Genomic DNA, 21643 nt, shown 5'->3' with positions numbered 1-21643 from the left:
GCAGCTTTACAATGGAATCTTATGAACTAAATACTAGTCTTTCAATGAAATTTACTCCTTAGAGGGTGGACACTAAATGACAGGCAGTACTAACCTTGTCTCAAATGAGAGTGACAAACAGACGAGAAAGGGAAAGCGGGGTTGTATTAATTTACTTAACCGTAAATATGCATGAGCTTGGCTGCAGTGCATTTTTTTTTCATCCACCCCAGACACAAGATTGATCTCCCAATGGCACAAAGATAGATTGAAGGATTCGGTAATGAAAAGGGAGCAGATATAAAATCTACAACCAAATACATCATGTTTTCATGGGCAATGGACAAATACTACATTAGGTCCAGAGCAAGCATTTGAGTTCTCCAGAATGTTTTCTCAAGATTCTTAAAAACAACTAAATACTGATATTTCAATGGGATGTGTGTGTGTGTGTGTGTGTGTGTGTGTGTGTGTCAGGAGCAACTTGAGAAACTGCAAGTTGCTTCGGGTGTGAGAGAATTGGCCGTCTGCAAGTACGTTGCCCAGGGGACGCCCGGATGTTTGATATTTTTGCCATCCTTGTGGGAGGCTTCTCTCATATCCCTGCATGGGGAGCTGGAGCTGACAGAGGGAGCTCATCCACACTCTCCCCGGGTTTGAAGTGGCAACCTTCAGGTCAGCAACACAACCTTCAAGTCAGCAGTCCTGTCGGCACAAGGGTTTAAATGTTGAATGAAATGCCAGAATACTAGTATACTTGTAGAGTATGCAAACCAACACAATAGTCTATGCACAAAATAACATGTAATGACCAAATATTATCATCATGTATCTCCAGTGCGAAGTTCAATACAGTGCCATAAGAATACAATGAAAAGGGAGCAAATGCTCTCCAACAGAAAATATCTCAATTTAATATAGTCCCAAGGTCTCAAAGTCCAAGTTCGATGATTAATTCTTCCAAAAGAAATAAAGCTAAGGAAATGACAGGTCACACAAGGAGTAGAAAGGTCCACTTGTCACTGACATTGCATTTTCCATTTTTAAAAGCATTTAAAAATATGTTTCTGCTGTTTGCGTAACAGTTCAGATGGTGCATCGGCATGGATGTTGGACAAGACTCAGGGAGACCAGGACTTGAATGTCAACCAGATCATGGAAACCACTGGATGACCTTGGGTGCATTGCACTCTTTCAGCCTTGGAGGAAGGCGATGGAAAACTACCTCTGATCAAATCCTGCCAAAAGAAAACCTTGTGAAATTTAGCAATGCAATTTGGGTAGTTTACCCCAAATGGCACTCCATGCAGTCATGCCGGTAACAATGACCTTGGAGGTGTCTACAGACAACTTCGGCTTAGAAATGGAGATAAGCACTAACTCCCAGAGTTGGACACGACTAGACTTAATGTCAGGGGAAAACCTTTACCTACCCCAAAATCACTCTCACAAACCACAACACTAATTGTACCAATATAAATAAAACATATTTCATTATGTTGTCTGCAAATAGCATTTTTATGAATTCTCATTTTTAAATGTGAGAAACAGACAATTGAGGATTTATATCCCTATTTTAGTGATATTATTTTAATAACATCTTACAACGACGTCATAAGATTGGACATATTACATACAGTTTGGCTTTATTAAAAATGGAGAAAAAAGTAAAACAAAGATCATTCACTCTATACCTCTTTATTTTTTTTAACACTTTAAAAATTAAACCAAGCACGCAGCAATCATGACAGAATGAAGGCCCATAGTCAAAAAAGTTGTGCAACTTTTTAAGAAGCAGAAACAGATAGAATTTGAATATACCTCTAACAGAGAACTGGTTGAAGTAAAAAGGAAACAGAATGTCAAACTAAAGTGAAATAAAAGATCAAGAAAAGCTCTGTGCTCACTTTATTAAAGCCATATCTTATTTCTTTTTTTTTTAAAGTGGGGCTGTCCTGAGTCAGTTTATGTTTGGTAGTGCCACTCAGACTCCTTTTATCTCAAAGTGACACGGAAAGGTTGCATTTCACATTCAGATGTCATCTTGCTTCTGCCGCCACTTCACTGAACCCTTCATGCATTATGTTTTAAGGAGACTTTGTCAACCGTGTGTCATGAAGTCTTGAAAAGAATCACAGAAATGACAATGATCCCACAAAGAAAGTATAGACAACAAGGTGAGAACAGTTGAGAACCATTCTGAATTGTTAATAGTTTCTCCAGAGGTCAATAGAATCAATGGTTTTAGTTTTTCCTATAATATAAAAAGGAGAAATTAAAATTCCATGCAAACCTCAGCAACTCCGCCATTCTTCATATGAAGTCAATTAGTTGCCGGTATCTTGAATAATTTTGAACATTACACTCATTATCATTGATGTCACTGTGAATATTTTAATATTGAAAAACATAAAGCATTTTGCCAACTAAATTTTAACTATAACCCTTGAAAAATGATGACTACAGTTGTGTTTGAATGAATGCAGAAGATACTACAACCACAATAAGCCATCACGAGCACAAGATTTGGTTGCTATTATAAGGATTTTACAAATTCCCATAACTGAAGGTGATTTATACATTTTGAATAGCCAACACAATTTGTACTGGTATCTGAACACAGCATGTGCTAGTAAAAAGCAAACTGGTGTAGACCAAATCAGCATTTGCTCTTTGGGTAAGCAAAAGCATGAAATCATGGAAGCAAGCCACTCATATTTGGAAGACAGCACCCAGCTGTGATCCTCATCTCTGAAGGCTGCATTCAACCCGTTCTAGACAAACCATGACAGGATTTTCATTACATTCATACTGGCAAAAGAAACACAACTAACTGCAGAGGCCTCACAGACACACAGGCCAATGCTATCAAGCCCAGTAGATGTGGAAATACCTTTGCAAATACAGCATCATATCTGATGATACAGGCAATCAGAGTAGAGAGACATAGGACTTCTTAGGGTTCAAGAAGAGCCCAAGGTTGCATCACCCTGAAAGGTTGCATTAAGGATTCAAATGGAAAGCACCTGGAATAGGCCATTAAGAGCCAATCATCTTCGCTTTCATCTTCCTAAATCAAATTCCAATTATCTGATCTCTACCCTCCTTATAGCTATGAAAAAAAAATGAGGAAGCTCTAAGAAAAACAGAGGTGCCAAACAATTCAACACTAATATCATTGAACACACAAAGATTCAAATTCTTAAATGGATAGGTTTTGGAGACTTCCGTCTAAATTTTACAAGTTTTCAAAGTACCTGGAAATGTTGTATTTTTCCAAAAATGTGTAATGGAATTAATTCCCCCCGATCCTTACCAGAAAGCCTAGAGAGCCAGATGTAAAACAGAGTACTTTCTCCCACCCTGGACCTTACACACACATATATAAACCTCCCTTGCCTAGTTTCCAACATGCCTCACAACCTCTGAAGATGCCTGCCACAGATGTGGGTGAAACATCAGGAGAGAAAGCTTCTGGAACATGGCCATATAGCCTGAAAGACTCACAGCAACCCAGATGTAAAACAGTTTTCTGTAGCTATGTTTGTTTTTTTCTGTTTCTGGGCAAATTTCTGCTTACGCATTAATGCAAGATATTAAAGATCCATGTGTTTGTAAGTATTGGAGGGATTTTGCCCATACTCATGTGAAACCAGCATCTTACACCTTTAAAGCATGCTTTAAATGTATACATGTAGACAATTTTGAAGGAGTGACTGATTCTGATGTTAATAATATCATAATGATACCAAAATGAGAAACCTGGAGACAAAAAGTATTTTTAGTAGCTCTAGGGCAAACAAAAGTGATTTGAATAAGTGTCTGATTAGTATAATGGATTAAGCACCTTTCATTCACAAAGACTCTTTATGAATAAGCAAACTACTAAAAACTCAGTGGAAAGGAAGGAAACCTCACTAATCCATATGTAATCCATATCACTAATCCAAATCTTTCTAGCCTGGTGGTAGTCAACATCTTCCTCTATTTATACGTGAAAGACTCTTGTGGAGAAATACCAGCATGTTAGGATAGCCACCAGTAATCACTATGCAAAACATTAGTATAGTAAGAAGCATAATATATGGGGCAGTGTTCAGTCTTATCTGTGAGTTAGGAAACTTCTAGAATGTTATTGAAGAAAAAATAACTCTTCCATAGATCCTTACCTTTATGCCGCTATAATTTTCTACAATAGTAAATGGATGGCTTGTATAAATAACAGATCAGCCATCCTGGTTTTCTAAGCATGAGTCTTCCAAAGATGTGAGTATTTCCCTTTTCTTCACCTATAAACAAAGTCCCACACATCACTGTCACTGTGTGTCTCTTCTGATCCCCAAGAAGCAATTTGCTTAAAGATCTAAATCACAATAATGCAGTTAGGCGACTGTGGGGTTAGCCATCTGGCTTAGTGGCTCATTAGTAAAGAAATGACCCCTGTGCACAGAACACAGCTGGGTCATTCCAAGTTAATGAGCCTTCAAGTTTTATTGTCTAAAATGGATGCATGCGGATCACTCTAATAAAGTCAACAGCCATGCTCTTTTAGTAGGCCAGGAAGGAGGAGGAGCTCAAAATTGATTTTTCTAAATAGATATAAATATAGCACTTAATGACTATTTCCAGTGTAATGTAGAGGTTGGAGTATAACTCCAGGAAACCAAGGATCCAGTCCCTGCTCAGGCATAGTTTCCCATTAGATGACCTTGGGTAAATCCCATTCTCCCAGTGTTAAGAGGAAAACAGTAGCAACTCACTTCCCCCAATGTATAACTCTTGCCAAAAAAAAAATCTAGGATAAGGTCACCTTAAGTCACAGGAGACTTGAAGATGCATAATAGTGACATCAAATATTTAACACAGTTTTAACCATTCTCTTTGGGTTCTTGTAATATATGACACTTATCTACTATAATCAAAAAGTATAGCGCAGTTATGTGATCAGGGTTTAGAAGTAGGAAGTTATCTTGAGTTTTTCTGGTAACACAGTTTGCTCTTCAGGTTAGATCAAGGTTGTTTTGCATTGTTCCTAAATCAGCTTCATAAACTGTCACTGGTATTTCTTTAAAAGAGGTTAGATAAGTATCTTGATTCAAAATTTAAGGCTAAAAAACATAACCCTGCTATATGACAGTCTTTATATCTAACACTAAAATCTAAGCTATTACAGTTGTTTGCCTTCACGTCAACTCTGACTTACCAAGGTCCTATCACAGGAGATTTTTAGTGTTCTTGGCAAGACTGATTCCAAAGAGATTTTCAATTTTCTTCCTCTTTGTCCAAGACAGTGTGAAATGAATTCACCAGATGGAGCTTACTTTGGTGGCATATGCCGGTTCAGCCCTAGTTGACCCACGGAGTCTCATGACTCAAAGGAACTTCCAGTGGGGCTCCATGGGTCAACTAGCATGGAACCAGCATATGTAATCATAGCAGCAACACTGGAGGCTTCCCATGTTTTACCACAAGGAATTGGAGGAAGCCATTGAGCGACAGGTTCCCCATGCCCCCCCCCCAAAAAAAACAGCAGTCACCAGATTCACCATGTTGTGTGGCGATTCCAGTGGCTTGTGTGAAGAGTTCAAAAGTTGGAAATGCAATTAAGTGCATTCTTCACCTACTTGAAATACTTGGCATCTTTTATGTCCTGTTTTGTCTTTCAAGAACAGCCTTAAAACACTGTGGTAAGTAAATGAAAACTGCTTTACTTCAGCAAAACATAAACACTCAGTGGAATAATGCAAAAGGAAGCAAGGAAGTCTTAGGGCAAGCACAGTTCTTAGTCTCTGATAAATTCCCAAATCAAATATCAGTCTTACTTCAGACAAAGAAAAAGCAATAAATTCTTAGGAGCAGTTTCTCAGATGCAGATTTGAAGCAGGCACAAGGGGAGCGAAGAGTCAGTTTGTTACCAGCAAGAGCTGGCTACACCTGCTTCTGCTTTACAGCCCTGAGTCCCCTCACAGCTGCTAGGGCAATTCCCAATTACTCAGCTGCATTTCTGGCAGCTATTCTAGCTGAATGATGTCTCTGCTCTGTTTCCTTTCGCCTCTCCTGAAATGTGGATACTTGCAAAATCTCCTCCTCAGATTCATGAACACTTTCCTGCTCCCCTTCCTCTTCTGAAGAAGAGGAATCCTTAACATTCTAGTATTCTCATTTTCCCATGCAATTCGTTCTACTGCCTCCAACTATCACTGTATTTTTAAGTGTTTAATGAGAAACCAAGTCAAAATAGGCTCGATTAGAAACAAAAGGTACTACCAGCATGCACTAGGTCAGCTAGGAATTGACGTGTGAGCAAATATTCCTGTACCCGGAAACTTGAAAACTGCCCAACTCATGAGCTGGACATCAACTACTTTTATTTTGACTATTTGCAAATATAGTTTGCTCAATTAAAATATAGGAGCCAGATTTAAGGGTAAAATCATTACCCTTGAATTTGGTCTTCTCCTCACTTTAATTCTATTTCCAGCTTAATGGGAAAACAATAAGAACAACTCAAGAATGTTTAACTGATGACACAAATGCCCAAAGTGACTGACCAACAGATAACTGTTACCTTGGTGCTGGAAACCTTGCAAAAGAGAGGAAGCTATTGCCCCACATATAGTTGGGAAAGTCCCATGGTATCTAGCCTCAGTTACTTAGCATGCTAATACAAAAGACACACCACAATATAGCATAATACGAAGCTTCATTACTGTTGTTACTATTATCTATTATTTCTATCCACTTGAGGACAATTAAATTCCTCTTTGTACCATTTCACTTCCATAACATTGACCATGGCATGTGTATAGATTGTGCTTAAATGGAAAACCTTAAAAGGTGTTTCTATTCATTCTGGAAAATTTGGTGTTACAAAGAAGTTGCATGTCACCAAGAGAGCTGAAGGAAATGTTCAGAGATGTGGCCTTCCTCTATTCTATTTAAATGATTATGTGTCCACTAGCACAACACTCTACCACACAACCTTTCTCAACATGAAATTTTCATGTAAATCAGCACAAAAACTTTTTCTCTAGTCTTACCAGGCTTCACAATTTTGTATAGGGACACCAGGTTCTCTGATAGACTCAACAAGTGCACAGCCTCAGCATTGTTTTATTTTCCTTTGTGATTTTTAGTCTAGTAATGTTATTTTTAAAAGGCCTGAATTTAGAGGAATAATCAAGAAACCTTTAAAAAAAGAAAATAGTGTAGACAGAAAAATGTGTACTGAAGGTGTATAGAGTTTGCAAAAAAAATTTTTTTAAAGAAATGGGTTACAGATACAAATGTTAGTCACTATCATCTCTTTTGCGTGCAAAACATTATTGGGCTGTGCTACTTAAAAATACATTTTCATTTTAAGTAAAGAGTTATTTTGTGAATTTAGTCCTTTCAGCTTTCCAGGCTTTTAAAAAAAATTCAGTCATTCTGACATGTCTGTGTAAAAGCGAACTAAAGACAAAACGAAGTTATTAAGGAAAAGGTCATGCCTATAATGGAAATTAAAATCACTGTTTAAGAAAGAACATCATAAGCTTGTTATTAAGTGAAATGAATAGGTTAATGTTACTATCATCTCAGAGTAAGCAGTAATTTGTTTCCCCTTTATCTTAGGCTTTAAAAAATACCTCAATTCTCTGCCTGAATGGTCTCCTACCAGCTTTGCAAATTTCAATTTTGTTTTGCCTTTGAAATGCCATGCAATAGCCAACCTAGGCTTGCCCATTTTCTAGGTTTTCCAATGTTCTTCCCACCATGATTACATTACATCCACTGTTTGTTCTACCTATCATGGCCAATCTCTTTCATTTGAAGTCTAGCATCGACTCTCCTGTCAGCGATCTATGGGCAATGGTCTTTAATACAATAGAATAAAAGAAGCAGAGCTTCGTTGCATTGATGTCTCTGCTTAATAATTCTTTATCTACTTACTCTGTTCAGCTTTAAAACTCAATTATAATCTAATTTATCTGATGCCTGAATTCAGAATGCCATTTGACAATGAATCTGACAGTCATAGCAGGAATGGTTTTACTATTCATTGTGCCCTAAGGTATCCTTGATAGTGTTAAAAAAACTCAAATCATTGTCCTTTTCAAAAGACAAATTTCTAACTGAGTAGCCTTGATTTTATGTTGCAGTATTATCTTATCACGGTAATAAAAATGTGTTATTAAAAGATAAATTTCTCAGTTCTTTACATCTCAGTTTCGCTTGGGTTCACTACAGATACAAAACTTCAACAGTTTGTTCATAGGGTTGTTTTACAACTTATCCATAAGTCTTCTTCAAATCTCCTACTCTTAAAAAACCTTCTAAATATTATATATTACAGTGCTTTACATGAGAACAAAAATTGTCTCTTTGGAGGATCAAATCAAAGGATCAAATTGCATGACAGGAAGCCATGACTTTTGCTCTCTCAATAAAATAAGTTCAACATACCTGAGAAAACTTTGTCAAGTCTTCAGCCATTCTCCACAGCAGACATCCAAAGATGTCCTTCTTTGTAAGGAGACACAGAATTGTGTTTTAACTACAACTGCACAACTCACTTGACACTCTAATATTTGATTGTTAGGATTTACTTGCATCTTCTCTATATCATGCACTTAATAATTTCCTGAAGTAAAGCTGCTCAAAGGTGGTGGTACAATTGCTAGTGTTGTGAATAACAGACTTTTGGCCAAATTGATTTAATAAATGAATATCTGCAACAGAGAAATTTCCCATTAAAGGGAGAATAGAAGTTGACATTGAAAAAAAATTAGAAATCTCCATGCAACCCTTTCTGGGGAAGGACGGTATAATTGGTGGACCATTGTCAAAAATATTCTTTCTCTGAGAATCATTGCCATACTTCACTTGGGAAAAACCTGAGAAACCTGAGATGGACCTCCAGATAAGTAAATCTGTGAGGAAGTGAAAATTTGGGTAATCTGTTTTCAAGCTGTTTCAGACTTTAAAGGTAAAGACCAGAACTTTGAATTTGGCCCTGACGCATGGTCCCAGTTCATCTGATTTTCCAAGACCTTTCTCCCCAAAAAAGGTAGTCCCATGTATAATGCATTGCTGAAATCCAAATGGGAGCTTGCTAGAACGCAAATAACAGTATCAAATCACTCTATGTCCAGGTAGAATCATAGAATTGGAAGAAACCGCATGGACCATCTAATGCAACCCCCTGCCATGCAGAAAGCGCACAATCAAAGCACCCCTGACAGATGGCCATCCAGCCTCTGTTTAAAAGCCTCCAAAGAAGGAGTTTCCACCACACTGAGGCAGAGAGTTCCACTGTTGAACTGCTCTCGCTGTCAGGATGTTCACAGTCGTATTATTGTCATTTCATAGAATCATAGAGTTGGAAGAGACCTCATGAGCCATCCAATCCAACCCCCTGCCAAGAAGCAGGAAATACCATTCAAAGCACCCCTGGCAGATGGCCATCCAGCCTCTGCTTAAAGTGGATTTAAGGTATTTTAATTTAAGTGATGCTCCATGCAGTCATGCCGGCCACATGACCTTGGAGATGTCTATGGACAACGCCGGCTCTTCGGCTTAGAAATGGAGATGAGCACCAACCCCCAGAGTCGGACACGACTGGACTTAACGTCAGGGGAAACCTTTACCTTTTTTAATTTAAGTGGATAAAAGGTACAAGGAGAACAATGAACCTAGGAGAACCCCTAAATTTCCAGCCTCATTGTTCAGTTACAGCTAACTCTTCCTAGCAGCAAGGTGGAAAACCACTCAGGTAGGCAGATGAACCATCAAGTGACAGCATCTTCTGCTTACTTGGATCATACCTCAGTTGAACACCTTTCTTTTAAGCCATCATTGTGACCAGACAGAATAGTCAGCATCTTATTTGAATTAGATGAAAAGGAATAATAAAGCTGAGTGTTATCTCCATGCTGATGACAATTCGGTCCACATCTCCAAATGGCCCCTCCCAGCAATCATTAACTATTTATATTCACTGCAACTGGCTGTTGCATGCATCTGTATTAATCTACTATACAAGCCAAGATATAGCAGATCATCTGAATAAACACAACATACTGTGCTCATGAATTTGTGTGTCTGCATTTACACTACACTTAATAAAATTGACAGGTTGAATGTAGAGTAGAAAAGGGCATTCCTGTATAGCTTGAACTCTCTCTTTCTGTGGACGTTGATGAATTTCATCAAAGATCTCAGGTTCGATGGTTCAGAAAAGCAGAATGCATACATCAGGTTCTGTATTTTCCAAATGAGGCAAAGTATTAGCAAAATGGCTGACTTGGGCTTTGATTCCAACTCAATAATGGTTTTGTCTAACAGGATGCATGAGAGCTTCCTATTATTAAGATATTTTCTTCTTAGTTCTCTCTTCTTCATTAAAAACACAGACTAGCTCATCGCCTGCCCGCCAGACAACATTGTGGGCAGAAGGAAGCGCCAATGATCATAAACTATTCAAGTCAGCACTTACTGACCGACCTATCTGCTCATTTAATGATTTACTGATTATAGTCGAATTAGTATGACAAGCCACATCTAATGCTGATGGTGCTATATACACATTGCATGTTAACCTGTCTCCCTCCTGTGATGTCTGCTCATTCAAACTCCATTTTTCCAAACCAAAGAGAAGAAAACAAATGAAGAAAAATAATCAGATCTGTTATAAGTGCAAGTGTTCAACTGAATATTTTGAGCTGAATTTCAAAGGGTTGCTTCTGAACTTCTCACTTAAAGGTATTCAATCTTAGCATTTGAAACACTGAGTATTTATTTCTTTGTCTTGATCCTGCCTTTTCCCCAATACAAACTTTAGATAGTGGTTCCCAGCCTTTTTTTGACCAGGGACCATTTTGAACAGGAACCACTCTCTAACATTAGTACCAAAAATGGTTACAAATCAGTTTTTGGTCAACTTTAGATTTGGTTTGGTTATTTGGGGAGCTGATTCAGAAAATCATATTGAATAGACCACATAAGCTCTACTTTCCGATACAGAACATATATCATCCAGGAGTTGCCATCTGCTTGGACACAGAAAAACATATTCAATAATATAGAGGTGATATTGTCTATCCAATGCAATTTTCTAAATCAGCACCCAAATAACCCCAGGAACAGGCCTAAAAACGAAGACACCAAGGCGCCTTTGCTTCCAGGTGCCACATGGAATGGCTCTGCTCAGGGGGAGGGAGGAGGAGAAGCAGCAGTCAGGAGACTTGTTGTTGCATCTTTTGCGGGTAGTCTACCTCTCCCCTCCTAACATCCCTGTTACCTCAGCACTATAAGAGGGTTTCATGAAACCAGTCACTCTAGTTGCAACAGTGTAGTAATGGTGAGACCGCGGACCATATTTTAGTTTTTGGGGACCACTGGTGGTCCATGAACCACAGGTTGGGAACCACTGTTTTAGGATATAAGAACACAGATGGCATCTTTTTGAGTTAAGACTACAAAGCAGAAGCAAAAACCACAGAAACAACATTCACTTTAAAATGTGGCTGAAATTTAAAATCTTAAAATTAAGGCTGTGATATGTTTTCCAAACATAAAATCTAAAACTTGCTTAAGAACTTCACCTAGTAATAATACTCAGCACTTCAGGTATGTTTTATTGTCATGGTAGTTAACCACTATGGCTCCTTTCCAGTGCAGATATAATGCCATGTCATGTTCCAATGTTCCCACATTCTTTTCGCATCTTTTTTGTTAAAATACAAGGTGTGGTTAAATCAAGCATTTTGTGAAACTGTTTACGTTTCTACTGTATTACAGACAAACATTCAAGATACAGTGACTTGTAAAAGCCCCTGTACCTCATAAAAATAAGCTCTGCATTTTGTTTATTATTATTAAAATTCATTTTTATTATAGCGGTACAGCAGCAGAATACATATATCTAAATTATGCAGAAAAGTCTTGCAGCATGCAAGTATGCCCTCTTCTGGCTACCTAGGAAAATGATGCATCAAAGCCATATATCTGGCAGTTACATATATTTTGCAGTGCTATCTATATGCGTTGATTCAAGCAATAATGTGAAGAAATTGCCAAATCTGAACAAACCTCTTGCTGTGATGTACATATTGGATTTCTAAAATGGAACGTATTTGGCTGCCTGCAAAGACATTAGGATTAGATGAAAAGGCCTCTGGTCAGATCCCATATGTCTCACCCATGCTGAATGCCATTATCTACCACCATCTAGTTTGCTAGAAAAGAGATTGAACTACCAAATACCTGCCATATAAAATTTTATCTCTCCTGCCATGTGGTGACCTTTGAAAGAAGAGTGACCAGTTGAAAACTTCTGTGATGTATTTTATAAGTACGTGTATGAGACATTACTACCTTTTATTAAACTCTGGGTAATATATCTGAGGTCCCATCCACACTGCCATACAATGCAGCTTCAGAATGCAGATTCTGTGATTCTATGATTTTATTCCATTTCCTGAGATGCTTAAAAGGATCCCAAATTCACATTAGTGAATTTCACTGATGAAACCATTGATCATATCCTCAGCTGTTGTAAGAAAAATCGCACAGACTGACTACAAACAGAGGCACAACTATGTGGCCCAAATGATTCATTGGAACTTATGCCTCAAGTACGACCTTCCAGCAGTAAAGAACTGGTGGGATCACAAACCTGCAAAAGTATTGAAAAACGAGCATACAAAAATACTGTGGGTCTTCCGAATCCAGACTGACAAAGTTCTGGAACACAACACACCAGACATCACAGTTGTGGAAAAGAAAAAGGTTTGGATCATTGATGTTGCCATCCCAGGTGACAGTCACATTGACAAAAAACAACAGGAAAAACTCAGACGCTATCAGGACCTAAAGATTGAACTCTGGCAGAAACCAGTGCAGGTGGTCCTGGTGGTGATGGGCACACTGGGTGCTGTACCAAAAGATCTCAGCCAGCATTTGGAAACAATAGACATTGACAAAATTACGATCTGCAAACTGCAAATAGCCACCCTACTGGGATCTGTGCGCATCATCCGAAAATACATCACACAGTCCTAAACGCTTGGGAAGTGTTCGACTTGTGATTTTGTGATATGAAATCCAGCATGTCTATCTTGTTTGCTGTGCCATACAATAAAATAATAACAATAAAAAATCTTATTTTATTCTGCCACCATCTCCCAGAGAGACTCGGGGCAGCTCACAAAACACTCAAAGTGTGACACAAAATACAAGTGCATTACAAAACATAGGCAAAAAACAGTCAACACAACATCATAACCTTCAACAACACATACTCCAAACGTGTTCCTACTTCATTTTAGAAAGCCGTTTTAAGTTATTGTTTTTAATCCTTAAAACTCTTCATAACTTGTGGTACAGGTATGTTAAGGTATATATTTTCCAATGTCAACTTTTGTGCCATCTCTGTGAGAGATCAAATGAGTGGCACCAAATGAGAAGGTTTCTCATCAACACTTTACTGAAGTAGGAACTCCCTGTCCAAGAAGACTCCTAAAAGCACGAAATCTTGCCTGATCTTGCAAGAGACATAAGGTATTTGGAAGTATGTGAAAGGCAGATGTCATTAAGTACCAGGTGTGCAGGCTGTATTTCAGAGGAAGGAACTGACGAAACTACCCCTAAGTACTCCTTGCCTTTAAAAGGTCTATTAAATTAATGGGGTTGTCATAAGTCGACAGGCAACTTGAAGGAACACACACATGGTTGATTGCAGTTATGATATATACACATACATTTGCACGTCAAACATTTAATTGGTAAAGATTTTCCCAGAAGTACCAATAAAGTAAGAAAGATTTTATGCAGAAGGGTAAATGTGTTCCGCTATTGCCAAGGTTTGCTCATAACAACAGATGCCACGAGTAATAGATGAAAACAATCAATCAGCCCATGAACTGTGTTTTAGGACTTCAACCAGAGCAATATTTATGTGAGACAAGACTGTACAGATAGCGATGCCAAAATGGCACATCTCAAATCATCATATTCACCTGTTATTTAACTCAATCTCTTTATAGCTTTCACCTCAAGATAAACCCACATCCAGCTTTTATTGTCATTTACACTCGAATATCTCAACTGTCACTTGATAAAACACAAAACGCCATTTCTGCCTCTTAATTCTTTACCTGAGAAGAGATTCCTTGAAGATAACTCCATCTGACTGAATGATAAAAATGATCCAGTGTATCAAAATAAGGGTTGCCGTCACAAATAAAATAAAGCAATGGGAAGATACTTCAGGTTTTTTCTCTCTCTTTTTTTTTACACTACACATTATTGGTTTTCACAAGAACGATGTAATAAATAACATTTCCATGCATTTAAAAAAAACAATTGAAGAATATGGATACTTGAATGTAGTGGGGTGAAGAAGTCCTGAGAAAAACCAATTCATGATGCAATTTATCACGAGATAATACAATTTATTTCGGTAAATGTAGCTCAAAATGGCAAAGCAGATTTTCGCTTTTTGTCCTTTCCTTATTCATAACATGAAAAGGCATAATATCTCCACCTGTGGTTCTCAAGAAAACAAGCATTTGAAATATCAAAAAAAGACCTATGTTGCTCTCTGGAAAAAAAATTCTATAGCATTAGTCGTGATTAACTTGAAGCAGAAAATGTTTTATTATTCAAACAAACAGAACTCTTGACACGAAGCGAAGAAATTTCTCTGCAGTACACTGAATATTAACTCAATAGCTATGTTTTTGTGTCACGTGTTTCAAGAAAGGGAATTATTAATATTTTTCCCAAAACGACATTTAAGGGGAGACTCTAGAAATGTTTATGAAACACCCATCAAAGAAAATGATTATCCCTAACACCGGAATAGCTAGATTCTGAATAACGTAATGTATACTTCCGCAAGAAAATACTGTAATTGCTGTTTTTTTGACATTCCAACCTCTGTATTTGAGGTATTTCAAATATTTCATTGTGCACAGTGCCATCATGCTAGAAATGACTGAGAAGCTGTAGGGAACCCACACACCACACTTAATTGCTCCAATTAGACTGTTAGCAAACAACTATACTTCCTTTATGTTTTCACTGTTTCCTCCCACATACAAACCCAGAGTTCTCACATCTGTCCCAGCAGTTAATGATGAAAGAAATTACATCGTGAAAGGAAAAATAATAATTTACCATCTGACTTGACTTTCCAAACTTCTAGTGAGCTTTTTCAAAACACATGAAATGGGCCAATGCATTTATCTACACCAGAAAAAATAAGGTTTCTGATACAGTTCAGAAGAATGCATTTGGCCTAAAATAGCGTACACATTATGCATTTCTGATCACTTTCAGTGAACTCTAAAAGAAGCATCACTATTATAAACCAGTTTGTTTTTGTTATATCCCATTCTTGTCTTATTTCCAGTTAACAAACACCAACATCACCATCACTAGCAGTGGTTTATACTCCTTACCTAGTTTTTATCAGAGCCAAAGTTACTAAGATGAGCCTACTGTGCCTTCACAGCATGCCTTGAAGTAGTCTTCCAAAAAGGAATCAATTTACTGTCATCTCTACATTATTTAAATTGACTTCTTTTTGGGAAATGGGTGAGAACTATACAGGCAAAGTGCACGCACCTTTAAAGACATATAGTAGAACTTTGCGGAATAAGAAATCGAACGCAGCACTTCACTTACATTATTCATGTATTCGCTAAGCAAGTCTTGGAGGGCCTGCCGCACAGCGTTGCATTCGGCCACGATTCTCTCCCGCCGGTCGTCGCGAGTACAGGACGAGTCGGCCATGAGGGCCGCGCCACTGATAATACTCTCCAATCGCTCTTCCAGAGATGGCCGAAATCGGGCTTCACTGAATGTCATGGGATCTAAAATAATCTTGTTCTGAAAAGTCAAAATTCAGACCATTAAGAGCACAGTTGTGTTTCTAATAATGTTTATGAGCACAGTTAGGCAATGAAGGATTTTCTCTAAAGGACAAGATAGCAATCAACTAAAATGAAATCAGTTGTCTTTGAAATTATGTATCTTATATACTCATGTAAGACATGAGTATATAAGATACATAATTTATGTCTAGATAAGGAGCCTCCAGTGGCTCAGCGCGTTAAAGCATTGAGCTGCTAAACTTGCAGACCGAAAGGTCCCAGGTTCAAATCCAGGGAGCGGAGTGAGCAACCGCTGTTAACTCCAGCTTCTGCCAACCTAGCAGTTCGAAAACATGCAAATGTGAGTAGATCAATAGGTACCGCTAAGGCGGGAAGGTTATATATTGATTTGTATGGGCATCTAATGGTTGCCACTGTTGTAAGCCGCCCTGAGTCCCTTCGGGTGAGAAGGGCAGGATATAAATGTGATCATAAATAAATAAATAAATAACGGTGTTCCATGCAGTCATGACCTTGGAGGTGTCTACGGACAATGCCGGCTCTTTGGCTTAGAAATTGAGATGAGCACCAACCCCCAGAGTCGGACACGACTGGACTTAACGTCAGGGGAAACCTTTACCTTTTTCCTATCTAGACACCATATATATATATATATATATATATATATATATATATATATATATCCCAGTGTGGTCCAACCCATGGCCCTTGGGCTGCATGCGGCCCACCAATTCATTTTTGTTGGCCCTTGCCCTTCTTACTGGAAAAATATTTTAATGTAACATTTGGAAAAAATTGTTTACCCTTCTTACTGCTTTAAGTTTTTAAGAATTTGTTTTCTTTCTGGAATGTCTCTGGCCCTCACATTCACATTTGATTGACCCTCGGGTAACTAAAGGTTGGACCATACAGTTGAACCTTAACACTTATCAAAAAAGGAACTATTTCTTGCTCTGAGTAGAATGTACTGTATATACTCGAGTATAAACCTAGTTTTTCAGCCGTTTTTTTAAGACTGAAAAAGCCCCCCTCGGCTTATACTCGGGTGAGGGTCCTGGTTGGCTTATATGTGGGTCAGTTTATACTCGAGAATATACTCGAGTACATTTATTATTTTTCTCTATTATTATTGGTATTATTACATTTATTATTTTTCTGTATTATTGTTGCTACTATTACATTTATTTTATTCTATTTTTATTATTATTAACAATACATTTATTATTTCACTCCGATCTTCTTATTATTATTGCATTTATTATTTTACTCTATTTATTATTACTTGTATTATTTTCCTTTATTTATTATTATTATTATTACATGTATTATTTTACTCTATTATTATTAAAAGGATACATAAGCACATTTACATTGAAGATGATGAGAATCATGATTTGATCAGAGTTGGACAGTCTTATCTTAAATTTGAGCTTTATGTAAATATTCAAAAACATTTAACCTACTGATGCCTCAATTAAAATAATTTTATTGGTTTCTATTTTTATTTCTGAAATTTACCACCCTCGGCTTATACTGGAGTCAATGGTTTCTCAGTTTTTTTGTGGTAAAATTAGGTGCCTCGGCTTATATTCGGGTCGGCTTATACTCGAGTATATATGGTATTTTTGAATGCCTGGGTGAGGATACAGTGGTGGCAGCTGGCCCACTATGGTGTCATTGGTGCTTTCCCTTCTCTATAGAACGCCTCTTGACTTATCCAAAGGTCATATCAAAATCCATACTTTTCATTTATAAACCCATTCTTGATTTATACATGAAGGTTTTTTTATACAAGAGTATATGCGATATATACGGCTAAGTTATCAGTAGTACAAATTATTGGAACATCACAGGAATGCTGAAATGGCAAATCTTAAAGTATCTTGTTCTCAAAATACATGCACACTTGGCTATAAACGACCTTAACAGGTATCAGTGGAGCGCAAGTACTGTAAATGAACGCTTGTATTACAAAAGAACACAAATATTACAAATCATATAAATTTGAATATGAGATGGTAAACTGTTGAGATGCATTTTATGTTATTGGTTAACTGCCTCTCTGATGAGGATACAAAACCATTAGGAAGTGTATTTAATTAACAAATATCATTTTAGCTTAACACATCCAAAATGCCAGGGAATTGCAGCTATGAACGATTATTGTGTTATTTAGGCAACAGATATAGCACCCAATACTTCACTATGTTACAGTTGTATGGTTGTCATTGCAGAATTGTGAACCAAAGCCACTTATTTGTTTGTTCATTGGGGTTGGCTGAACAATTGAAGCTAAAGAATAATCAAAACTACAGATCCATATTACAAGTTGCAAACTGGAAACCAATACCATCTTCATAGAATGATAGAGGTGAAATGAAGCATAAAATCTGTTTGTATATTTAAAATATTTCTATATAAGCCTCTGTCACAGAATCTCAGAATGGTGTACCAATAAAATAATTTAAACCATTTAAAAGCATATTGCAATTGAAAACGTAAAAGGTAAAGCCTGTACTAGATCAAATGTGGGGAAAATGTAACCACAGGTCTCAGGTAGCCTCCAAATGACTTTCATTCATCTCTGGCTTTGGAAAAAATCTTCTCTATCTGGTCATAAAACAGGTTGGAGAGTTTATCCCCTTGTTGGATTGGGTTACAGTGCCTTTATATGTGAACTTCTTGGGTGGGTTCTTCAGTTTTGGTATGTGTGACCTGACTCCAATTCGGGCTTGATAGGCAGCCAGAGACAGTTTTAAAACAAGAATAGGTTTATTAAGCAAAGTAGAACAATACTTTAACCTCTATTCGTCTATTATTTCAGCTCCCCAAAACCTTAGGTAGATCTCCAGTCTTCATCAAATCCAAAATCCTGTTTCTATCGAGTGAAAACTCTCTCTGTGTCAACTTCAAACCCTGTCAGTGAGAGTTCAAACATTTTCTGAATCTCACAGAGGAAAGCCTCTGCCTTTTGATATCTTTTATTGCCCTAAAACTTCACTACACAGGCTTTCTGGGAATGATTGGTTGCCTTCATCCAAGTCTTTCTAGCATACAGCTTTCCAAACGGTTTGTCATGACACACTGTATTGTCTGCTGTGTGGACATAATGAGAAACTTCTATATGAAATAGGCAATAAATTATGTATTTTCTAAAAATATAAATGAAAAGTTTTCATGAGATATGTTGTATCCCCATACGTTCCACTATTGCTATTTATATATGTGGTAGTCTTTATAAGAGGTTGATTTAACCCAGGCATGGGCAAACTTCAGCCTTCCAGGTGTTTTGGACTTCAACTCCCACAATTCCCAACAGCCGATAAGCTGTCTGGGATTTCTGGGAATTAGTCCAAAACACCTGGAGGACCGAAGTTTGACCATGCCTAGTTTAACCTCTATAGTTTGCTAATAAAATAGAATTATTGTGCTACAAAATGATGCATGTCTAAAATGAGTGTCATTAACATGAAATGTCTGAAAAGTTATGCTCTTCACATCAACTGAAAGAGTTCCCTTATCAATATTTAGTCTCCTATAAATAAGTAATTACCGTATATACTGGAGTATAAACTGACCTGAATATACACCGAGGCACCTAATTTTACCACAAAAAATTGGGAAAACTTATTGACCCGAGTATAAGACAAAGGTGGGAAATGCAGCAGCTACTGGTAAATTTCAAAACTAAAAATAGATACAGTAGAGTCTCACTTATCCAACATAAACGGGCCAGCAGAACGTTGGATAAGCGAAAATGTTGGATAATAAGGAGGGAATAAGGAAAAGCCTATTAAACATCAAATTAAGTTATGATTTTACAAATTAAGCACCAAAACATCATGTTATACAACAAATTTGACAGAAAAAGTAGTTCAATATTCAGTAATGCTAAGCAGTAATTACTGTATTTATGAATTTAGCACCAAAATATCACGATGTATTGAAAACATTAACTACAAAAATGTGTTGGATAAGTGAGTGTTGGATAAGTGAGACTCTACTGTACCAATAAAATTACATTACCTGAAGTATCAGTAGGTTAAATGTTTTTGAATATTTAAGATAAGACTGTCCAACTCTGATTACCTATACAGTGTTCCCTCACTACTTCGCGGTTCACTTTTCACGGATTTGCTGTTTTGTGGTTTTTCAATAACCTCTAAAAGAATATTATAAATCATAAAAAAATACAATTTACAGCCTAAGGAAAGGAGGAAGGAGAAACCAAAGGGAGAAAAAAGGAGCCCACGTGGCAACAGGAGGAGAAGGAGGCGATTTAAAGACTTAAAATAGTCTATAACTACTAAAATAATGTATAAATATTAAAATAAATATAGTGTCCCTACTTCACAGATTTTCACGTATTGCGGGTGTTCCTGGAACCTAACCCCAGTGATAAGTGAGGGAACACTGTATACTCGAGTATAAGTCGATCCAAATATAAGCCAGCCAGGACCCTCAATCGAGTATATGTCGAGGGGGGCTTATATAGTAAACACCAGTACTTCCTCAAAATTGGCCATAACAGTAGAATATCATTCATCTGACCAGTCCTGAACATAGGATGGCTCATTAGGTCCAATGTTGCAAGAACAAAGTCAGATTACATTAATTTGGTATAATCCTCCAACAGTAAACACACAGAGAAATCTTGTTATCCTACACTTTCTCTGCTTCAGCACTACAATAGGGTAGAAGAGTTCAATTTGTTCCTCTTATTACTAAACAGTTGGGAATCAGGAAGCCTTGTCAATCTTCTGCAAATCACCCAGAAATCTACCAATAGACCAAATCTACCAAGGCCTGCCTTCTGCCCATTCCTGAAAAATGAGTCAAAGACAAGTCCACAACTACTCTTTGATTTACTCTCAGGTTTCCTCGCTTGTCTTTTTAGTAGTCCATGGCATCTGTAGAAATCTTGTCTAGCACCATATTTATAATGAATTGATATTTTCCTTTCAGCCTCCTTCTCTGTATAGCTTCAAGAGCGGCTTCATAGTTGAAAAATACATAGAAATCAAAAAGACTATGATTGGGATTATTGTGACTTTTTCACCAAATGATATGACTTCTCTTTACACTTGAAGATTTTATCTTGTTTCTTTATGGCCGCATCCCCCCCCCCCCCCCTTTGTAACTATAAAGCAATCCAGGCTGGTCTTAATACAGATAATCTCTCCCATCTTATCCCTCCCTGGGAACTTTGATCTACAAAGGTACAAAGGCTGGAGGAAGAAGTGGCCCAGACCCCTTGATTTCGATTACAAAGAATAAATTGAAAACATTTTTCCCAGACAGTTCTATGTAGTAAAGTAGAGAGGTCAGCAACAAACGAAGCATGGCAGCAATTAGATTTTCTTGATATATTTTGGGAAGGAAAGAAATGTTTTCAAAACCCAATTACTGGACTGAACAGCTCTTAGAAATAGATTAGACTCAGAGCCGGAAGAGCTCCTAATCACACTTGTTCTTCAACTTCTGGGGAGCAAAGCTATAGAGTTATCCATTCACACTCAAAGAACCACTGCAAAGTATGATACTACACACAATTCAAATAATTGTTTTAGTTGGAAAAACCTCCCTGATTTTTTTTAGCATGACTACATTAAGGACTTTTCATTTTCACAGTAATGCCTCCTGCCAGACATCTGTAACTGGATTTGCAATCCAGGCAGTAACACAGACTCCCAAATGGTATCTTTCCTCTTTTTGCAGGATCCTTTCTCTCAATAGCAAGGGGATGTGTATCATCTTTGGGATATTTTCTAATTTACAACAGT

The 21643-nt window shown here is 37.4% G+C and overlaps 1 protein-coding gene and 1 long non-coding RNA gene across 5 annotated transcripts in view; both read right to left on the bottom strand.

Moving 5' to 3' along the window:
- The window catches only part of ctnna2 (catenin alpha 2), a 701347-nt gene that overhangs the window by 443275 nt on the left and 236429 nt on the right, over nt 1-21643 (bottom strand). For all 4 annotated transcript variants that reach the window (XM_062981835.1, XM_062981834.1, XM_062981832.1 and 1 more), the window contains exon 7: nt 15652-15855. In XM_062981835.1, the coding sequence (XP_062837905.1) occupies nt 15652-15855 (204 nt within the window). The remainder of the gene's footprint in view (nt 1-15651; nt 15856-21643) is intronic.
- Nucleotides 1662-5365, bottom strand: LOC134299326 (uncharacterized). The gene is made up of 2 exons (XR_010006508.1): nt 4149-5365; nt 1662-2233 (listed from the first exon to the last, which is right to left on the bottom strand). It is a non-coding gene; the product is annotated as an uncharacterized LOC134299326 (long non-coding RNA).

The sequence above is a fragment of the Anolis carolinensis genome, chromosome 5, assembly GCF_035594765.1.
Source record: "Anolis carolinensis isolate JA03-04 chromosome 5, rAnoCar3.1.pri, whole genome shotgun sequence".
Lineage (NCBI taxonomy): Eukaryota > Metazoa > Chordata > Lepidosauria > Squamata > Dactyloidae > Anolis > Anolis carolinensis.
This window is presented reverse-complemented; position numbering and strand designations above follow the sequence as displayed.